Source organism: Macrotis lagotis, chromosome 1, assembly GCF_037893015.1.
Source record: "Macrotis lagotis isolate mMagLag1 chromosome 1, bilby.v1.9.chrom.fasta, whole genome shotgun sequence".
Lineage (NCBI taxonomy): Eukaryota > Metazoa > Chordata > Mammalia > Peramelemorphia > Peramelidae > Macrotis > Macrotis lagotis.
Window position 1 is genome coordinate 85,462,140 of NC_133658.1, and position 20,085 is coordinate 85,482,224.

The 20,085-nt window shown below is 37.3% G+C and overlaps 2 protein-coding genes across 5 annotated transcripts in view; one reads left to right on the plus strand and one right to left on the minus strand.

Annotated features, from left to right (window-relative positions):
• Window positions 1–5,827, plus strand: part of NDUFAF7 (NADH:ubiquinone oxidoreductase complex assembly factor 7) — a 26,007-nt gene extending 20,180 nt beyond the window's left edge. For all 3 annotated transcript variants that reach the window (XM_074203945.1, XM_074203939.1, XM_074203954.1), the window contains 2 exons: window positions 1–158; window positions 3,110–5,827. The exon at window positions 1–158 is cut by the window's left edge and continues 16 nt beyond it. In XM_074203945.1, coding sequence (XP_074060046.1) covers window positions 1–158; window positions 3,110–3,313 — 362 coding nt within the window. In that variant the 3' untranslated portion in view covers window positions 3,314–5,827. The remainder of the gene's footprint in view (window positions 159–3,109) is intronic.
• Window positions 1,769–20,085, minus strand: part of PRKD3 (protein kinase D3) — a 143,724-nt gene continuing 125,407 nt past the window's right edge. The window contains exons 13-17 of one of the 2 annotated variants that reach the window (XM_074203921.1): window positions 14,417–14,578; window positions 13,544–13,642; window positions 12,975–13,242; window positions 8,143–8,228; window positions 1,769–7,200 (exon numbers count right to left, since the gene is read on the minus strand). In XM_074203921.1, the coding sequence (XP_074060022.1) occupies window positions 7,027–7,200; window positions 8,143–8,228; window positions 12,975–13,242; window positions 13,544–13,642; window positions 14,417–14,578 (789 nt within the window). In that variant the 3' untranslated portion in view covers window positions 1,769–7,026. The remainder of the gene's footprint in view (window positions 7,201–8,142; window positions 8,229–12,974; window positions 13,243–13,543; window positions 13,643–14,416; window positions 14,579–20,085) is intronic. The other variant, XM_074203929.1, reaches the window with a different exon arrangement.

Sequence of the window (20,085 nt, forward strand, 5' to 3'; positions counted from 1 at the left end):
AGCTTCATGATGTCTTAATTGCCCCAGGCACAGCAGACCTAACTGCTGATGTGGACTTCAGCTATTTGCGGAGAATGACTCAAGGGAAAGTGGCCTCCTTGGGACCCATACAACAACATAATTTTTTAAAAAATATGGGCATTGATGTTCGATTGAAGGTAATAGTTTGTAATTTCTTGTTACCACTGCATGTTTGTAAATCTTACTTAATATTACTTTAAAGAAATCTCTTAGATTATATCAATAGATGCTGAAAAAGCCTTTGACAAAATACAGCACCCATTCCTACTAAAAACACTAGAGAACTTTTAGAATGATAAGCAGTATCTATGTGAAACCAGCAACAAACATTATGCAATGGGGATAAGCTAGAGGCATTCCCAATAAGATCAGAGCGGGAAACAAGGATGCTTGTTATCACTACTACTATTCAATATTGTGTTGGAAATGTTAGCTTCAGCAATAAGAGAAGAGAAAGAAATTGAAGGAAGTAGAATTGGGAAGGAAGAAACAAAACTCTCATTCTTTGCAAATGACATGATGGTATACCTAGAGAATCCTAAAAAAAACTACTAGAAACAATTAACAACTTTAGCAAGCCGCAGGATATAAAATAACCCCTCATAAATCCTCAGCATTTCTCTATAACAGCAAGATACAGCAGCAAGAGCTAGAAAGAGAAATCCCATTCAAAATAACTTCATACAATATAAAATACTTGGGAGTCTACCTGCCAAGGCAGACTCAGAAACTCTGAAAACACCTACAGAACACTTCTCTCAAATAAAATCAGATTTAAAAAAAACTAGGCAAATATCAACTGCTCATGGATAGGCAAAACTAATAAAATAAAAATGACAATTCTACCTAAATTCAACTATTTATTTATTTAGTGCCCTACCAATTGGGATTAAAAGTCCAAAAAATTATTTTAATAAGTTAGAAGAAATTCTAAGTAAATTCATGTATAGAAATAAAAAATCAAGAATTTCCAGGGATTTAATGAAAAAAAGTGCAAAAAGAAGGTGGCTTAGCCCTACCAGATCTAAAATTATATTATAAAGCATCAGTCATCAAAACCATCTGGTATTGGCTAAGAAACAGAGTGGTGGATCAATGGAATAGACTAGGTGCAATAGCAGGAAATGATTATAGTAATCTGCTGTATGATAAACCCAAAGAGTCCAACTATTGCAATAAAAACTCTCTCTTCCATATAAACTGTTGGGAAGATTGGAAGTTAGTATGGAAGAAACTTGGATTAGATCAACACCTCACACCCTATACCAAGATAAGATCAAAATGGATACAGGACTTAGACATAAAAGACAATATTATAAGTAAACTAGGAGATCAAGAAATAGTTTACCTGTGAGATCTATGGAAAGTGAAACAGTTTATGACTAAGGAAGAGATAGAGAAAACTAGATAATTTTGATACATTAAATAAAAAGCTTTTGTACAGACAAAACCACTGTAACCAAGATCAAAAGAAATGTAGTAAATTGGGAAATAATTTTTACAACTAGTATTTCTGACAAAGGACTCATTTCTAAAATATATAGAGAACTGAGTCAAATTTAAAAAAAACAAAACCATTCCCCAATTGACAAATGGCTAGAGGATATGCAGAGGCAATTTACAGATGAGAAAAATCAAAGTTATCCATAGTAATATGAAAAATTGTTCTAAATCATTACTTATTAGAGAAATGCAAATTAAAACATCTCTGAGGTACCACCTCACACCTCTCAGACTGGCCAATATGACCAGAAAGGGCAATGATCCGTGTTGGAAGGGATGGGGGAACTCTGGAACACTAATGCATTGTTGGTGGAGCTGTGAACTCATCAACCTTTCTGGAGAGCAATTTGGGATTACGCTCAAAGGATAATAAATATGCATTCCCTTTATCAATACCACTACTGGGTCTGTACCCTGAAGAGATCATGAAAAAAGGTAAGAACATGACTTGTACAAAAATATTCATAGCAGCTCTATTTGTGGTAGCGAAGAATTGAAAATTGAGTATATGCCCATCAATTGGGGAATGGCTGAACAAATTGTGGTATATGTATGTCATGGAACACTATTGTTCTATTAGAAACCAGGAGGGATGGGAATTCAGGGAAGCCTGGAGGGATTTGCATGAACTGATGCTGAATGAGATGAGCAGAACCAGAAAAACACTGTACAACCTAACAGCAACAAGGGGGCGATGATCAACCTTAATGGATTTGCTCATTTCATCAACAATCAAGGACAATTTTGTGGTATCTGTGGTGGAGAATGCCATTTGTATCCAGAGAAAAATTGTGGAGTTTGAACGAAGATCAAAGACTATTACCTTTAATTAAAAAAAAAAATTACCTTATTATGTAATCTTGCTATCTCTTATATTCTACTTTTTTTTTTAAGGAGATGATTTCTTTCAATACATTCAGTTAGAGCAATGTATGGCATGGAAACAATGTAAAGACTAACAGACTGCCTTCTGTGGGGCATGGGGGAAGAAAGCAAGATTTGGGGAAAAATTGTAAAATTCAAAAATAAATTAATTTTAAAAAAATTAAAAAAATAAATCTCTTAAATGTAAAGAAGATTTGGCTTCTGGCTCCAGTTCTGCTGTAAATCAGTTGCTGCCCTTGGGCAAGTCACTTCATCTTTCTTTTATGGCCTCAGTTTGCTCTTCTGCAAAATGAGGGACCAAACCAGCCTATTTGCAGTCTTTATCATAAAAGATGAAATTTAATGGGATTTATGATATTGTTGTACTACTGTAGTTACTTTACACTATCATTAGTGTACTATTTAAAATGTCATTCCAAATGAGAACATTTATTTCTTAGAAATACAGGAATTGTTGCATTTACTCCTAAATTCTTCTCTCACATCCTTATTTTGTGTTTCTAGAGAAGGAATAGAGACAAAAACCAGAATTCTAAACTATTAAAGAAATTTCTTGGAGACTTGAATCAGCTATTGGTGCCAAAAAATGGCCCCTAAGTGCGTGCCTTCCTCTCTTTGATATTAGTGTCAGGCAGTTGGTAAATCTCTTTGGGGAAACATCACAAAATATTTATTGCTAAGAAAAACTTATTTTTTTCAGGTTCTTCTAGACAATTCAAGAGACGCTACTACACGGCAACAGTTAATCCATGGTTATGATATGCTAATGAATCCAAAGAAGATGGGAGAACGATTCAACTTTTTTGCCTTACTACCTCATCACAGACTTTCAAGTGGTGACACACCCCAGTCCAAATCTTTACCTCCGCCAGTAGCTGGCTTTGGAGAACTCATTTGGAAGTGAAACCTCAAGCCTGGACTCTTCTCCTCATGGTCCTCACCTCTGCCTCCAAAAAACCTCATTTCCCATTTTTGAGGTCCTTCCATAAGATAAGACTAAACAAATTTAGTTTTTAACTTTCTGCTACATGTAAATTATCTCAGCTCTTTTAATAAAAATAATTAACTTCTGATGGGCTTGCTTTTAAAAATGGTCATAATGAAATATTGAAATTGTACATTTGGATGTGTTATTTGTATTTGGATATGAATATATTTGTATTCTCATGTTTTAGATGTAACAGTGAATTTACTATGAGAATGGGACCTAGGTATGATGTTGGATTTTGACACCATCTTGAAGACACTATCCAAAGGCTCTGTTGAAGAAAAGTATTCCCCTGCATTGAATGCAGAGCTTCCTTTTTATCTAGGAGTTTCCTGTTCCAGTGAATTTAACAGTTTAGTCTATATACCTTGTCCGTTTATAATTTTTATGTTGTTAGGGAATGTATCTTTGCCCTCTAATAGAATACATTTCCTTATTAAAAAGTTTTTAGGCTATGCTAAGTCCTCTGGTAAGCAGATAAGAGGGATTTTTACCTTGGGAACTAAGAGCTGTGGAAATGATCACAAATTAGAATTTTATTAACTGATGCAGAATACCATCCTCAAGCCTTCTGTTGTACTATATTAGGACAGTTTAAGCCTTTGTATCCTTACCCATCTGTTACATAAGAAAATTACTTTTAGCACGATTTTAAAATCAGTTTTTCTAATGAGTACCATAATTCTGAAGCAGTTCCAGATAATTCCCCCCTGCCAGAATAGTGAGTGTCATCATTATTGAGATTCCAAGAAAGTAAAAAATAAAACAAGAAAGATTTGTATTTTCAAGCGTCCTGAAGAAAAAGGAGGGTTCTTCAAGTTTTCTCACTGGAAATGATCAATAGGGAAATACAGTTTATTTCCAAGGTATTAAGAGGTTATTTACAAACAGTAGGGTGTAACAAAAATATAAAAAAAGGACTAGACAGTGTCATAGGCTTCATATATTACAATAGCAAATATTTCTAGCAAACACTGTAATATTTCTCATACAAATACAACTTGAATTCAAGATAAAAAGGTTATGTGGATTATACAGCACTTGGAGTAATTTAGTCAACTCCATATTATCTGACAGTGACAATAGCAAATTGATTTTTTAAAACTTATTTAAAAAAGAGTGCAATTAATTTCATGGCTTGCAATGTTTTGAGTACAGAATTTTAGCAAACTAACATTCCAGTTATTTTTTTTACATTATTGTGTGGTCATTACCAGCTGAACCCAATATTCATTGCATTTGTATGAAACAATAGGCCTGGTGGCCCAGATCTGCTTCCTTCCTCATATCTGCTATTATAATCTGGCTCATTTATCCCTAATTTTTATTTTAAAAAACAGGCTAATTTTGAAGGAATTTAAAGAAACAACATTATTTCACTGGAGCATAAGTTATTTTTTAATACCTTTTTTTTCTCTCAATGTGGATAGTTGGTAGGAGTTACTGAGGGAGATCAGATGTTTCAGAATGGATCAAAAATCTCTCAAGGCCATGTTCAGGCAGTCTAGCCTGGAGTGAGGGAAGATATAGCAATGGTTTGAGTCTTCTTTCCAGTTATATGATTCTGTGAATGTACAGAATATTCTGTCCCCTTAAATGCAGCTGGACTTGTGATAAGTTTCTTCAGAATTCAAAAGAAATCTTCACTAGTCACTAGTGGCACATTAGATTCCATAAGGTAGATAGAGTGATTAGATTTCTTATAGGTCAGTGTGATTTTTTTTTCTTAATTACTTGAGTATTCTAGAGACAGCAACTGTTTCAAAAGGTTTGAAGCCACACAAGTAGAGAACAAGTGTATATTTGGGCAAAAAACCCAAAACAATTGTTCTCATCAGTCAGATGGAATGGAGGGCTACACCTGAAATGAGTGCCTTCTTTTGACTATAGTTTACAATCTTGCCATTCAAGTTAGGGCTGTTACTAGCTATAAGTGGGGACCACAGAGAGCAGTAAGGTGGAACAGGAAACACGTGCAGCTTCTAAGTCGGAAGACAGGGGGCAAGCTCCAGTTTGTCACTATACTGCCTGTATGACTGGAGGCAGATCACTTCCAGCTTCCTCATATGTGCAAAGAGGGGGTTGCACCCCTCTGAGGTCTTCAAGCTCTAAATTTATGATACTGTGATCAAAAATCCATGAGTATAAATTACACAAGTTTATCAAATTTCCTTCAATTATAATGAATTGGTCCAGTACTGCTAGGGCATCTGGTGACAGCTGTACAGTAGTAGAGGCTGGCAGATATGTGGGGGACCCCCTAAGAGGCTATTCCATATATTTCAGTTAATTTCATTAAGAAATTTGGTAAAAAAAATATTCCAAGTGGGCTATACCCAAGGATGTGCTGGTAAATGCGTTAACTGGCTCTTGGGGGGGGGGGGTGGAGGGGAGGATACAGGCTGATCCATGGCACACTTTAACATTTTTCTCTATCACTTTTACAATCAACAAAACATGAAATCCAGCCTAAGCCCCGACTTGCAGCCTTTGCCAACACTGAAACTATAAAATTGGGGTCAAAGTTGGCTCTAGCACTCCTCTGGAAATACACAAGGGTCAGCGGTACAGCCTGGGATAATTAAGTGTTACAGAGACAAAAAAGGTGACTTTGTAATTAGCAGAAGGTGTTTGCTGTTTTAATCACAAATGTACTTCATTTAAACATGTGACCTTTCACATGATAGGCTGTCTCTACCTGGTAAGGCCTAGAGTGCTACTTAAAGCTTTCACTCATTAATAACCTTAGTGAACATTTATTTAACACACTTGTCTCTTTTAATTTAGTCAAACCTATGTAGCAGCAACCTGACAGATCTGTGCTACATGAAAGTTAGACCCCTAACTAAGATCTTAAAATACTAAAAGAATGGAAGGATTGAGCAGCCAAAGCGAGGCTAATTAGAATAGTACCCTGCTAACTTGGCCTTGAGATCAATGTTTTGTGATCTTGGTTTTGTGATGTCCATGTAGATTCCATTATCTCTAAAGGTGTTCCAAAATATTCAAAGTAAAATTAATCCACTAATTTAAAGATTATTTTCCATGTAGTATATACAGTGTCACAACTCCAGAAAGGTTGGGAATCACTGATATAAAAGCTTGATTCACTTTCAAAAGAAAAGTGAATAAAGTCATCCCCTTTTTTTATGCATACAGGGGAAATCTTCAACTCCTACAAGAATCAGTCAAATAAATGTTTGGAGTCAATAGCAAATCAAATGCTCATTGTTTCCCAATGATCTCTTAAATGCAAGCCTGTCCCAATAACCAACCAGTCTTTTAAACTAGATCCAAATTTTGCAATTTGTATGTACTTTGATCAGGCAAATAATTGGTTACTAGCTTGGTTTTCCATAATGTTAAAAACCCATAATAGGGAGAATGTATTTAAATGCCAGAAAACAATAGTAACTGAAGGTATAGAAAAGTACAAAAACTAATTATTATTGCATGTGCTAACACACACACTTCTAGAAAACTCACAAAAATTCTTCATTCTGTTTTCATTCTTTTGTAATTCTCTTCTCTTGCAAATTATAGCCCTGGTGTCATTAATATCACATAGCCTGATCAATGATCAGATCATAAATGGAAATCTTCCATATTTCAATGGGTATACGGGTAATTTAAGGATCTTCTTCCATATCATCAGGATTGGGAGCCATAATGAAGTGCTTTGGGTACACAAGGTTGTGCTCATTTGCATGCACTTCCCAGCGGGCATCATCGCTTTCATGTGTGATGTAACGCTCTCCAATTCGTGTTTCAAATTCTCTAAGGTCAAGCCAAGTTTGATAATCCTGAGGAAAAAAATACAATGCTTTAACCAAAACCTCAAAATAAATCCTAAATATTATCAAGCATTTGCTTTTTACCTCATTTGATTAATTATCCCTAATTTCACAAGTTATCTAAGATTCTTCACAATTTAAGAATCAACTAACAGTAATATTACCATAACAAATGTTAGCTAGTTTTTCAGTACGTGTTTCTAATGAATAAGGTAAGCATTTTTCAGATATGAGCCTCATGTTCTTGAGTGTAATTAAATACTTCTTGCTGGTAGAGGTGAGTCCTGTAATTTTCCCATTCCAGTTTTTGCAAAGAGAAAAAAGTTCTTAGAACCTATATGTGTAATCATTAACCAATATTTGGGTGACTTCAAAAATGATAGCATCACTACAGAACTTTAGTTCATTTTTCTGTAATCATTATACCTCTTTGTATTATACTTTTGGTTCTTAAAATTTTCCATATAGCAATCTACTTATAATATAAGAAATCTTGATATGAGGATAAATACATTATTAGTCAAACATTTTAAATAGATTCTATTCAATTACAAACGTGAACTTTTTGTTTTTACTAGTTTGCAAAAGGGAGCATCATTTTGTTTTAATTCAACATTCCAGCTCAGGAAGGTATACACACCCAAGAGGAAGGCAGAGTAAATAATACTTAAGGACCAATATGAAGAAATAACAGGAAACCAAAAGCCTCCAAAATCTTCATTCATACATTCATATGAACGGTGCAAAACTCAACTGTGAAAATGGTTGACAAGACTTCTATCTCAGCAGAATCAATGACCTGCAATTCAACTTCACCATATAAATCAATTTGAGAAATATGTCCTTGAGCTTGAGGAAAATCTAATGATTTTATTTCCCAACAACGAAAAATTCGTTATCAGCCAATGAGTGACTGACTACCAAAGATACTGCAAGTGAATATAATTTTACCTGTAACCAAGGGTGACTGAGAGACTTGTCAACACTATAACGCTTCCTCATCTTCACCTGAAGTAAGTTGTTTATTAAATCAATTGCTAAGGAAGAAGAAAAGTTAAAGTTATTTTAAAAGGGGGATTATATATGTTCTCACAAGTAGTACCATGGTTTGGTAAGATAGTACTCATGATTAGAAGTAAAAGGATATTATTTGTCTTGAAGCCACCTGACTTTCCTCAAATCCCCTGTCAGCTCCCATGCTCTCTTCCCTTATTGTAGTCTGATGAAGATAGGGCTTCCCCCCTCCAACAACCCTTAGAATATTGCTCGCCAGAGGTTTTCTCTCTTCTCCTTACTCTGCTCCCATCCTCCCCCCCCCACTTCAAGCTCTTCCTATCTACTAGCTTCCCATGCCCTGATCTCCTTCATCTTTAAAAAGGAAATCCTACCTTGATCCTTTTTCCATTCTTTTAAACCGCCATCCTGTAACTCTCCTCTCTTATCCATAATCATAGAAAAAACTTCTTTTCCTGCTGCCTACACTGTGTCTCTTCTCACTGGCTTCTCAAACTACTGCAATTAGACTCCCCACCTGAGTAGCAACTCAGTTTCCCACTGTCTGTTCAATGCCCCATCAAATGGTCTTTGTTCTTCTTGGTCTCTTAAAGTATCAGACAACATTCGTTGCCTGGATTCTGGGATACTGTCTCCTCTCTAGAATTTTGTTAGACTGGTCCCTTGATTCTCCTCCCAGCAGTCTATATCCTGCTCCTTAACTGTGGGGACATCTTCAAGGCTCTTGACTTTCCTGATTAAACCCTCCTTTGGTGACCTCATTAGCTCCCTTTGATGTAAATATTATCTCTAGGGAGATGACTCCCAGTACCATAGATCTCATGACCATCAGTCCTATACCATCAACTAACTACCTAGTAGGCAGTTTGAACTGGAAGTATCCTGTAGGTATCTCAAACTCAACATGTCTAAATATAACAACAATTCGCCCTATTTCCACCCAAGGACACCAAAGCTCATTCTTGCCTCTTCATCTCAGACTACATATCTAGTCTGTTGCAGTCTTCTCATTTCTACATCTCCAATCTGTCCCCTTCTTTCCACTCATATGGCCACAACCCAAGCACCTCTGATGGGAATCATTTCAGCAGCCTTCAGATTTTTAGACAGTTGGAGATTTCCCTAAAATGTAAATCTGACTGACTCAATAAACTACAATAGAAAGCTACAATCTCTAGGATCAAATATAATTTCCCTTTCTTCATAAGTTGGCTCCAGTATCCAAAATGACAACCTTATCACCTGTCACTCCTTCACACAATACACTCCAGTCTTCTCTCTCTCTCTCTCTCTCTCTCTCTGGTTCTCCTGTTCTTTCAGAGGTTATCCCCCAATGCCTCCTCTCTGCCTCTTCAGTCTCAGCTTCCCTTCCATGCACTCATCACCTTCTACAGAAGTCCTTTTCTGATCCCCTGCTGCTGGTGCTTTCTCCATCCAAATTACCTTGACATTTTCTTCTATTTATACATGTGTTCTTCCCCAACAGAATGCAAACTATGTAAGGGGAGATATGATTTCTATTTTGTTTCTCTAGCTCCCTTGTCTATCACACAGATTTAATAAATATGTGTTCAGTGATTTAACAATTATTTAAAAGAAAGATAAAAAATGAACAAGGACCATTCAATAATATAGAAATCCATAAAAAAATAGTGTGGTGATGAGAATGAAAGGTTTAAAAAAGGTGAAGGGAATAAAAATCAGCAAAACAGAAGCAAAATAGTTGTGGGAACATTTCAGATAGTTCAGTCAGAGAGCAGATATAAATGATGCTTTCTTAATAAAAATCTCAAGTATAGAGAGGCAAAATCTAGTAGTGGTAGTAGTAGTAGTAGTAGTAGTAGTAGTAGTAGTAGTAGTAGTAGTAGTAGTAGTAGTAGTAGTAGTAGTAGTAGTTCTTAGGTACTTCAGTTCTCTGGTTAGCTGTTGAAAGTCTCCTAAGAACACCATTCCCCTTTGATCTCAGAAAAGAAAACATCTAAAAAGTTTGAGAAAATAGAGCTCTGGCCCCAAGAGAGAGTCCCTGGAGGTAGAGTGGCTTAGGAATTTGAGAAGCTTTAGATGTCAAATAGGAACAATACAATTGAAAATGATGTCAGTGTAGAACTGGGAGGGAGGGAGGGGGGAAGCATTGAAAAAACTACGGTGAACACTTAGAAAGTTCTCTAGGGAAATAGAATATTTGGCCTGGAGTCAGGAGGACCTGAGTTCATATGGCCTCAGACACTTATTACCTAACTGTGTGATCTTGGGTAAATCACTGAATCCCACTACTTTGTAAAAAAATAAAAATAAAAACAAACAAAAAAAAAAGAAGTGGAAGAAAGTTCTCTGATGAAAGAAGGGCATGATAACATCATCAGTCAATGGGAATGATGTGGACCTGTAAGAATATTCTTGCTAAATTCCAGGATAAGTCATGCCTTGAAAAAGAGCATAGGAACAATGATCAGGCCTTTAGAGCCAATGGATTAAGGCAGTGGTACCCAGATTATAGAAAGCACAAATGCCATCCTCCTCGATTCAATAAAGTCATCTTCAAACTGGAAGATGTAGTCAGACCTTCCCCCTAAAACAAAAGATCTGGGAGCAGAGGTCACAAGAATCTGCTCATGAGAAAAGTATAAACAAAGATTCCACGACCATCTGGGATGCTGTAAAATAAATTCTTGCACTGGATAAGAAGGGAATTGGATGAGCTCAATGATATCTTCAAATGGTTAAGATTTTATTTCTTTTGGACTTAATATAATTCTCTAAGACTAGATAGTCAATATGAATCCATGTAACAAACCAGTTCTTATAACACTTAAGTACAAATTTTATTAAGCATTTTTATTTCTTTAATATACAGGTGTTCCTTAAGGAATAAATTTAATTTCTTCATTTTCATTTCAAAATGAATAAAATCATGGTTTTTATGCCTGAGGGCTCACAAACTGCCAATCTACTTCAATCTATGGGGAAAGCAAACTAGCCTCAGAGAAACTGTAAAATACCAAGAGACAGCATGTGCCAAGTAAGGAAAACTGTCTGACTCAAATTGCTCAGGACCCTGAAGCTCAAAACCTTGGAAAGAGTAGTGTGCCCCTCCAACCATTAGCGACACTTGCAGCACAGACCCTGCAGTAACTATTTAGGAGAGCAGTCACTCTGGAAAAGACATCTATCCTCCTCAAGCCCTCCAATACCAACTACTGACCAACCACCACTGCTGGCAGTTTAGCCTGTGAGCTTGAGTGGTGGTGGCCCTCTTCCCCAGAACTGTTTCGGTCTGGCAGTACCACCAGGCACTCAAGGCACCATGCTGGCAGCACCAGTGACTCAAAACCCAGAAGAGTTCTTGCCAAACAAGTCCTTGGAACAGAACCCCAGAAACTGAAAATAGCTGCTCAGTGAGAAAGGTGTGCCAGAAGAGGTGACCCCGTCTGCTCGGCTGCTGCCCCAACAGGGCCCATCTGACTCACAGCTGGAGCCTCCCCCCATTTAAACATAAGCTCCTAGTGAGCAGGGGCTGCCTTGTCTATTTGTATGCATCCCCAACCCAGTGCTGACCTAGGGGAATCATCCTGGACAAAACATGGTTTCTGGTCAGAGAAGCAGATCTATGCAATGACATCATATTCCCAGAACCCCAATCCTGGAGCCACCTGAATAACGTTGATGTACACCAGACCTGGTCTTCCACCGGTCAAAGAGAGAGACCTCTTTATACAACGACCTGCACCTGCCAGAATTACTTCCCCAGGACCCTCGCCATGCCACCACAGCTGCATGTTAACTCCAGCTGGTCCTTCCTGATCTACACTCCTACCTGGATTGCTAGACACACTAACTCCTCTCCTCATAAGACCCCCTGACACTTCTATGGGACTAGAAAGCCTGTAGAGCATGCTCCCCACAAGCCTGGAGGTCACACTATGACCTCATCTCAGATGAGGACCAGGCTCACCCAGAGAGCACTTTAGGGGCTGCGGAGGGTCCACAGAAGCCCAGATGTTCAGTGCTCGGAAAACAAAACACTCACGCATGAAACATTCTAAAAGACAACGAAGAGTCACAAGAAGGACAGACGGGAGGAAGAGCTCTGGCAGAACGAATGCATCCCTGTCTGACCAAAGACAAGGCAGTCTTTCATCTGAACACAGAGGGAGTTGAAACAGAAGGTCCCTCCCAGCTCTGATGTCCAGGACTCCATGGGAACTCTTCCAAGGGGGTGGTCAGAGAAGGAGGAGATAAGGAAAAAGACAGTTTGGAGGAGAGAACAAAGAATATTACACTGAGGAAAGGGAGTAGGACTAACTATTGAAGTGTGAGGCTCCTCTGGGAGAGAAGAAGGAAGTACATGACTAAAAAGAAACCAAGAGTTGAGGGTTGGGAAATGTAAGGCTATCCTGTAGCCCAGGGCAAGGTGTTAGCAGGGAGTTCTATGAAAAAGGTGAATGCTGTGAGGCCATCGCAGAATAGACTTCGGGGAAAGATTAAAAGTAGAACATCCATCAGAAGGGCACCACTACAGTCCAGGTATAAGGTGATAGGCTGAAGAAATGGAAAGGGGAAAGGATACTTTTAAATAACATGAAAGAACTTCTCAAAAACTCAGTGAGTGACTGAATGTGTGGCAAGTGAAAAAGAATCAGAGAAGGCTCAAAGGATAGTAACTTGGGGGGAGGGGCGGGGTTTGGGGGAGAGTTGTCAGAAGGAGAAACTTGCTTTAGAAGATGAGCTTAGATTCAAGATTATACAACCAAATTTACTCCATTCCTTACCTTCACCAGAAATTTCTTTCCATGGATTTGGTGGGTACATAAATGCAGCATTTTGAATTTGGTCATTTATATCTTCATCTTCATTAAATGGAAATGTGCCACTAAGGCTGACATAAACAATAACTCCCACTGACCACATATCCAGAGAACGATTATAACCTTTGCTCCTGAGAACTTCAGGTGCTAGGTATGCTGGGGTTCCTACCACAGATCTGCGGAAGGACTTTTCACCTATGATGCGTGCAAAACCAAAGTCACACAGTTTCACCTGGAAATCAAGATTACCAGTAAGTTACAGAGATGTAGCTCAAATATAAAAATACACATATACATACATACAGGTATGATACCTATGTGTATTATATACATACCAAAAGGAAGAAGATAACTGTAGCTTTTTAATAGCACAACTCTATGAAATAGCTGCTTAATAAACACTGAATTGAATGTTAATAAAAACTGCTAATACACATGACGATTGAAAGGCCTTAGTGTTACAAGAGTGGAAAGTAAAAGAAACACTAACACCTTTGAAAGCAAGACATGTCTGAAAGCTGCACATCACCCACCTGAGGGAATGGCTCCGCTGAGGCTAGCAGCACATTCTCTGGTTTTAAATCACAGTGCACAATATTCTTAAAATGCAAATTCCTCAATGCAACAAGTATCTGGAAATGAAACAGAGAAATATTTTAATTCTGGAGATATTTATCTATCCAGGCAGTGAGAAAAATTTAACAGTGAATGGGACAGAATACTATTTTGAATTTTAATTAGGGGATCAAATTTCGGGGGGGGGGGCTTAGTCTTCTCACACCCACTCTGGTCATTGTTGGAATGAATGGAAAAATGGAGTTGAAAGTCTTGTCAATTAGTTTCCATCAACTTTATTAAGATTTCATCAGAATAGTAAAACTATATTGTGTATTATTGAGAAGCAGGATGTCATCATGCAAAGGGAACTAGCCAGGAAACCTGAGTTTGAAGCTGCTGTTGTGTGAACAAGGTGAAGCTGCTTCACTTCTCCAGGTGTCCCTGAACCCATATCTATAAGTAATGGGAGGGTGAGGACTAATCAGGTGTCCTCCTGAAAGGGTCCTCAGCAAAGGGCTAAGTCTGAATGCTGCCCAGCTCCAAGTGCTCCAGGCCACAAACGTCCACACCATGATCTCATCAAGTGGACCAAAGGAGACTCACTGACAGGAAACTTCCAAACTTCCTGCACAAGGACACCTTGAAGATTTTCCTGAAGAATATCAGTTTTTTAATTCTTCTTAATTTTATAACATCCTTTGAATTTAAAAAAAACAATCCCTAGGATACATTGTCTATACATCTATACATTGTCTATAAATTTCTTCCATTTCCAGTCTCCTACAAAGAAGTATCATTTCTCTTTTAAGTTAAAATTACTCTCTACTTCAATAAAAAGGAAAAAATACCTGTGTGACCATAAATTTAGTGATTCGTTCAGGAAGCCGGCTTTTTTCACTAGAAAGAATCATTTCTAGCATATCTCCATGTAGCTTTTCCATGACTACAAAGACTCGTTCAGGGGTCTCAAACATACATTCCAGATTAACAATCCCAGGATGGTGCAAATTCTGAAAAAGTTATAGAATGTTAACAGAGAAAAATCCAAGTACAAAGACAGAAACACATACATTTATTCCTATCTATCCACACATAATTTTTGCAGTATGTTTCACATCATGTCACACAAATAAAGTTGATATTTAGGTTAAAAATTGCAGAGAAAAAAATAAAGAAACCCAAAGGAATAAAAGCAAACCAAGTGAAGTAAATATACACATAATGTCTAGATGATGGTTGAAGACCTGAATGCTGTGAACCATTGGAATGTATGTATGTCTGCTGGGAGATGGCCCCAAAGTTGAATGAACAAGTGGAACAATGCTGCATGGACATCTTTAGGGAGAGATATGAAATGTCAACACAGTTTTTTAAGTCAAATCAGTGATTGCAAAGGCCAGCAACTGCCACAGTGATTCTCTGCTCAAAGGGCAATAAACACAGAATTCAGGATGGGCCACTGGAAGGTCATCTAGTCCTATACTCTGACTTTATAGTCAGTTAGAAAGTGATAATCTTTTCAATTATTTCTTATTCTCAGAAAGGTATAAAACCCCAAACATTGTGTCTGAAAACTAAAGAGATTCAATTCCTCAGACTATGTAAAAAATGCACTAATGTTTATAAAGCACAGTGACTAGTGTACAGTAGGCACTACATAAATGCTAGCTACTATTATTATTAATAGACTTTTTAGTGCATATATGATAGTCAAGTGGTAGTAGTGACTTCTATCAAAAGTATGGCAGTGCTGAGACATTAGAAGAATGAGTCACTCAGGAGGACCAGGTTTTCTGAGAAGCACCAAAGAAACTAATTTTTTATATAGTTTATATCCTACTATATCAAATGGACATTTCCTATTTTGTACTTTAAGTTAGCAGAGAGCCAAAAAAATTCTTCAGGCATTTTCCTGATTCTCACTCATACAAAACATGGTCTATCCATTCCAATGTAAGTCTAAGATGGTGCTGCTTCCAGTTTTAGATTCAGAATCTGGAGACAAAAAAAAGGAACTTTTATCTGTTACAAGTCCTGAAATCCCAAGGGGTAAATTGACCTCTGCCTTACTGAGCCATTAACATTTTCCTGTGGTTGTCCTCTTGAAGTGATTTAAAGATGCCCAACCTTGAAGGTCTTTGTTTATCCCTCTGTTTGCCATCTTTCACTAGTGGAAGACCCTGATTAGGATAAGTCAAGCTCCCAGTATACAACAGAGATCAGGGATTGATCTTACACTGGGACAGAGAACTCCCTAATGTGGGCACTCCCTCTACCAGTGCAGGTCTGTACCCGAGCTGTCAAGGTCCTCAAGAAGTGAACAGCCTGCCCAGAGTCCCCTAGGTGCTATGTGTCACAAGCAGGCCACAGACAAGGTTCTTGGCTTTGAGACCAACTCTCTATTCACTATAGCATGGTGTACAAAGCAGGAGCTTTTGAAATGTTTACTGTTGTCCTGCTTGCTTATTAGCAGCTGCTACTCATAGAGGTGAGTCTGAAGGGAACCAGAGAAAGTAGGGTCTAACTCATGTCAAGAAAGCATGATGCCAATCAAAGATTCCAGTGAAGTAATGTCTTCGACTGTAACCAAGTCCCTGGTTCTGACTTGAAATTTTGCACAGGGATTAAGCACAAGATCTTTCCTGGAAGTTGAATGCTTTGTGAATGAATTCTCTATTGGTCTAATGAATATTTCTTTTTCCTACAGGAACTGACTGACCTCTGATAGGCTTCTGACCTTTGGCTCCATATAAATAAGTTTATTGCCTCTCATCCTCAGGAATTATAAATCAAATTGTATTCCAGTCTCATACATTCTGCAGATGAATCAGAAGAGAACATACCATGCAGCAGATGAGTCATAAACTCCTTGCAACACTCTTGAATGTGTCCTGAACCAAATTAAAATATAATTGGGAAACCCATAACAAAATAAATATACATGAAACATAGACAATGCTAATATGTGGCTTTCTAAATCAATATATGGCCTGTATGTTTTAGCAGCCTCCATTTCTATTTAAGTTTGTCAAGTTTGTATTTAAGTTTGTACTAGTTATAGTTAATATATCATTTTCTCAGATGCAGAAATATTCTTGCTAATATCTCTACCACTCGCTGACTTCTCCTTTATTTTTGTCTCCTGTGAGTCTTTGCTTCTGTTTGCTCAAATTGTTTCTCCTAGCTGAAATTCCCTTCTCCTTTTTCTTTCATGTATCCAAATCCTACTACCCTTTCAAGGTCCAGTTCAAAACTCAAATGCATAATACAGTTTTTTCTGGCCACCCCACCATTAGTACAACTGAAATGTCAGCTGGGGATTCATATGGTTAGAAGTTGTTAGCTTTTCCAAAGCATTATGGGTCAAATTAGTGAGAATGATTTATAACTAAAATATCTAAATAATTACTGATTGGAGTGATGACATCAAAATTTGCATTTCTTGACTAAAATCAAAATAAACATGATTTCATTCAATCTGAATGCATAGGTAATACACCCAAAGTAGGCAGAGTCAATAATATCTTTGTGGGTCTTTACAGCAACAAATATACACCTTTAAAAAAATAGTAAAAAAAAACAACCTTTTGCTTTCTTTGACAGAATTGTGGATGATTCATTCTTACTGGATTTCAAAAGGTTCTCTAAAGACTCTTTATAGTAGATACTCTACAAATGTTTGCTGCTTATAATGAAAATCAGTGACCTGTTTATGGACACTGCCTCTAAGACAGAGATTTTTCAATGAAGGCACATAAATGATAACACCATACTTCCTGTAGAACTCTGGTGCATGCATGGCTTTTTACACATAAAAAAAGAAGAAAATCTTTGTTCAAGTTAATTAAGAATAAATTATGAATTTTTCAGTAGAATTTGTTAGCCACAAATAATTGGGGACAATAGTTAAGCTGGACAGAAATTCTTCCCCACTCCATTTAAGGACTTCCTGTAAAGATTAAAGTGAGTTTTGCTTTTGTTCCCATCCTGCTTAAAACCAAATAGAATGTACATATTATATTTAAGATTAAGCTAGTGCTTGATACATCCTTAACTAATTACTTTTTCTTGAGGAAGTTATAGTTCAAAAATAAAATATTTTATTAAAGATATAAAAACACAATTCCACAATGGTTATATTAAATCTTTATACTTCATGAATATGACAATGTAATCATCAGTTCATGAACTCAAAATATTTTTACTTTAAAAATTATATAAATTCCCACAAACAATGAATACAACACTTTCAAAAGACAAAGTTTTCAGAGAAGCAGCATAGTAATTTATTACAAGGGGTTCTTATCATTAATGACAATCAGAGTTTTTAACATGAGGTCCATAAGGTCCCAAAGGGGGTCTATGATATATTTCAAAGGGTCCATGAACTTGTATGGGGAAAAAAAGTTATTCCCCTATTTTCATTAATCTTTAGTTTATTTTTTTGCAGTTAGAACTTTATTTTAAGAAGATGTTTGTATTTTTCCAGATTCCTCAGAAGTATCATGTTACTAACTATGTGGCACCACAATTTAAAAAGAATGCTGTAACAGCAACATGGGGGCAACAATCAACCTTGATGGACTCGCTCATTCCAACAGTGCAACAACCAGGGACAATTTGGGGCTATCTGTAATCAAGAATACCATCTGTATCCAGAGAAACAACTGTGGAGTTTGAACAAAGACCAAGGACTATTATCTTTAATTTAGGGAAAAAAAACTAATATCTAACTGTCTTTGTCTGATCTTGCTATCTCTTATATTTTATGTTTCTTCCTTAAGAATATGTTTTCTCTCTCATCACATTCAATTTGGATCAATGTATACCATGTAAACAATGTAAAGACTGACAAGTTGCTGTCTGGGGGGAGGGAAGTAAGATTAGAGGAAAAATTGTAAAACCCAAAATAAATAAAATCTTTAAAAAAAAAAAGTGCCGATAAGCTAGAAAGTGTCCTAAGAAGGGCAGCTAAGGAGGTAATGATGGGTCTTGATTCTGTGCCAAATAAAGATTGAGACAAGGATCTGGGGGTGTTTATTCTCCATAATGACTCTCTTGCTGTAGAAAGGTCATCAGGTGGAAGAAGTGGCCTCAGGGACAGAGCCAGGAGCAGTGAGTGGGTAAAAGTGATGAAGGGGCTAACTTAGGTTTGGTATCAAGGAAAGTTTCCTAACATTTAGACTCAGGCAGATGGGAATTCAAATTGAGCCTCAGACACTGGTCACTTATTAGCTGTGTGACCTTGGGCAAGTCACTTAACCCTGACTGCCTTGCATCCAGGGCCATCTCCAGTTGACCTGATTCATATCTGGACACTGGACCCAGATGCCTTAAGAGGAGAAAATTTGGCTGGGGACTTAGCACAGTACTCCCTCACTCAAATCCAATTCATGTTTTTGTCATGATATCACCTCCCTCATGTCCTGTCTTTTCAGAGAATGAAGGACAGTGGGGCAGCTAGGTGGCACAGAGGATAGAGCACTGGCCCTGGAGTCAGAAGGACCTGAGTTCAAATCCGGCCTCAGACACTTATTAATTACCTAGCTGTAGGACTCTGTAGTCACTTAACCATACTGCCTTGCAAAAAGCAAGAGAGAGAGAGAGAGAGAGAGAGAGAGAGAGAGAGAGAGAGAGAGAGAGAGACAGAGAGAGAGAGAGAGAGAGAGAGAGAATGAAGAACAAACATCACTAAATGACCACTGGGCTCTCTCCAACTTTCAAATTCAGTGATTTTTGCTTTATATGTGCTTTGCAGATATTTATATATGTGTTCCTCCAGCATTAGAATGTAAGTTTCTTGAGAGCAGGGACTATTCTGCTTTTGTCTTTTTATTCTCAGGACTCAGTAACACCTTGTAGGCAGTAAGTGTTTTATAAGTGCTTGACTGAAGAGGATGAGCAAAGACCTAACAGGATCACAGTTCACAGTATATGGGGTGATAAGAGACTACAGGGAGTTACTGTACAAGGAAGTTGGTCTTTGGATTAGAAAGGAGAGCAAAAAGAACTAATAGGGAACTAAAATAAATAGGGAAATGGTAAGAAAGCACCTAACTGCCCTTGATGAGTACAACTTATCAGTAACAGGTCATCCTGAAGGAACTGTCAGATACAATTTTTGAACCACTATCAAGATCTTTGGAAAGCTGAAAGTTATGAGAGAGGTGCCACAAAAGGCAAAAAATTCTGATTTTCAAAAAAAGGTGAAAAAAATGGCATCTTAAGCAGTCCATGATAATGAGCTTAATTTCAAGAAAATTGCATGTTCAATAATCATTTCTTAAAATCTATTATGGAAAAGAGAGTAATAGCAAAGAGACAGTATTCTTCATCAGCAACAGATCATGCCAAAATATCCATGTCTTTTTTTTTTGACAAAGTTATTAAATTGTTAGATCAGGGAAAAGTTCTCATAACAAAGAACCTAGAGTTAAAAACTATTAAAAATCTTTCATAAGTTTGCATGGAAAAGATGAAGCAACAGAAACTAGACAACAGTACAATTGTGTGGAGG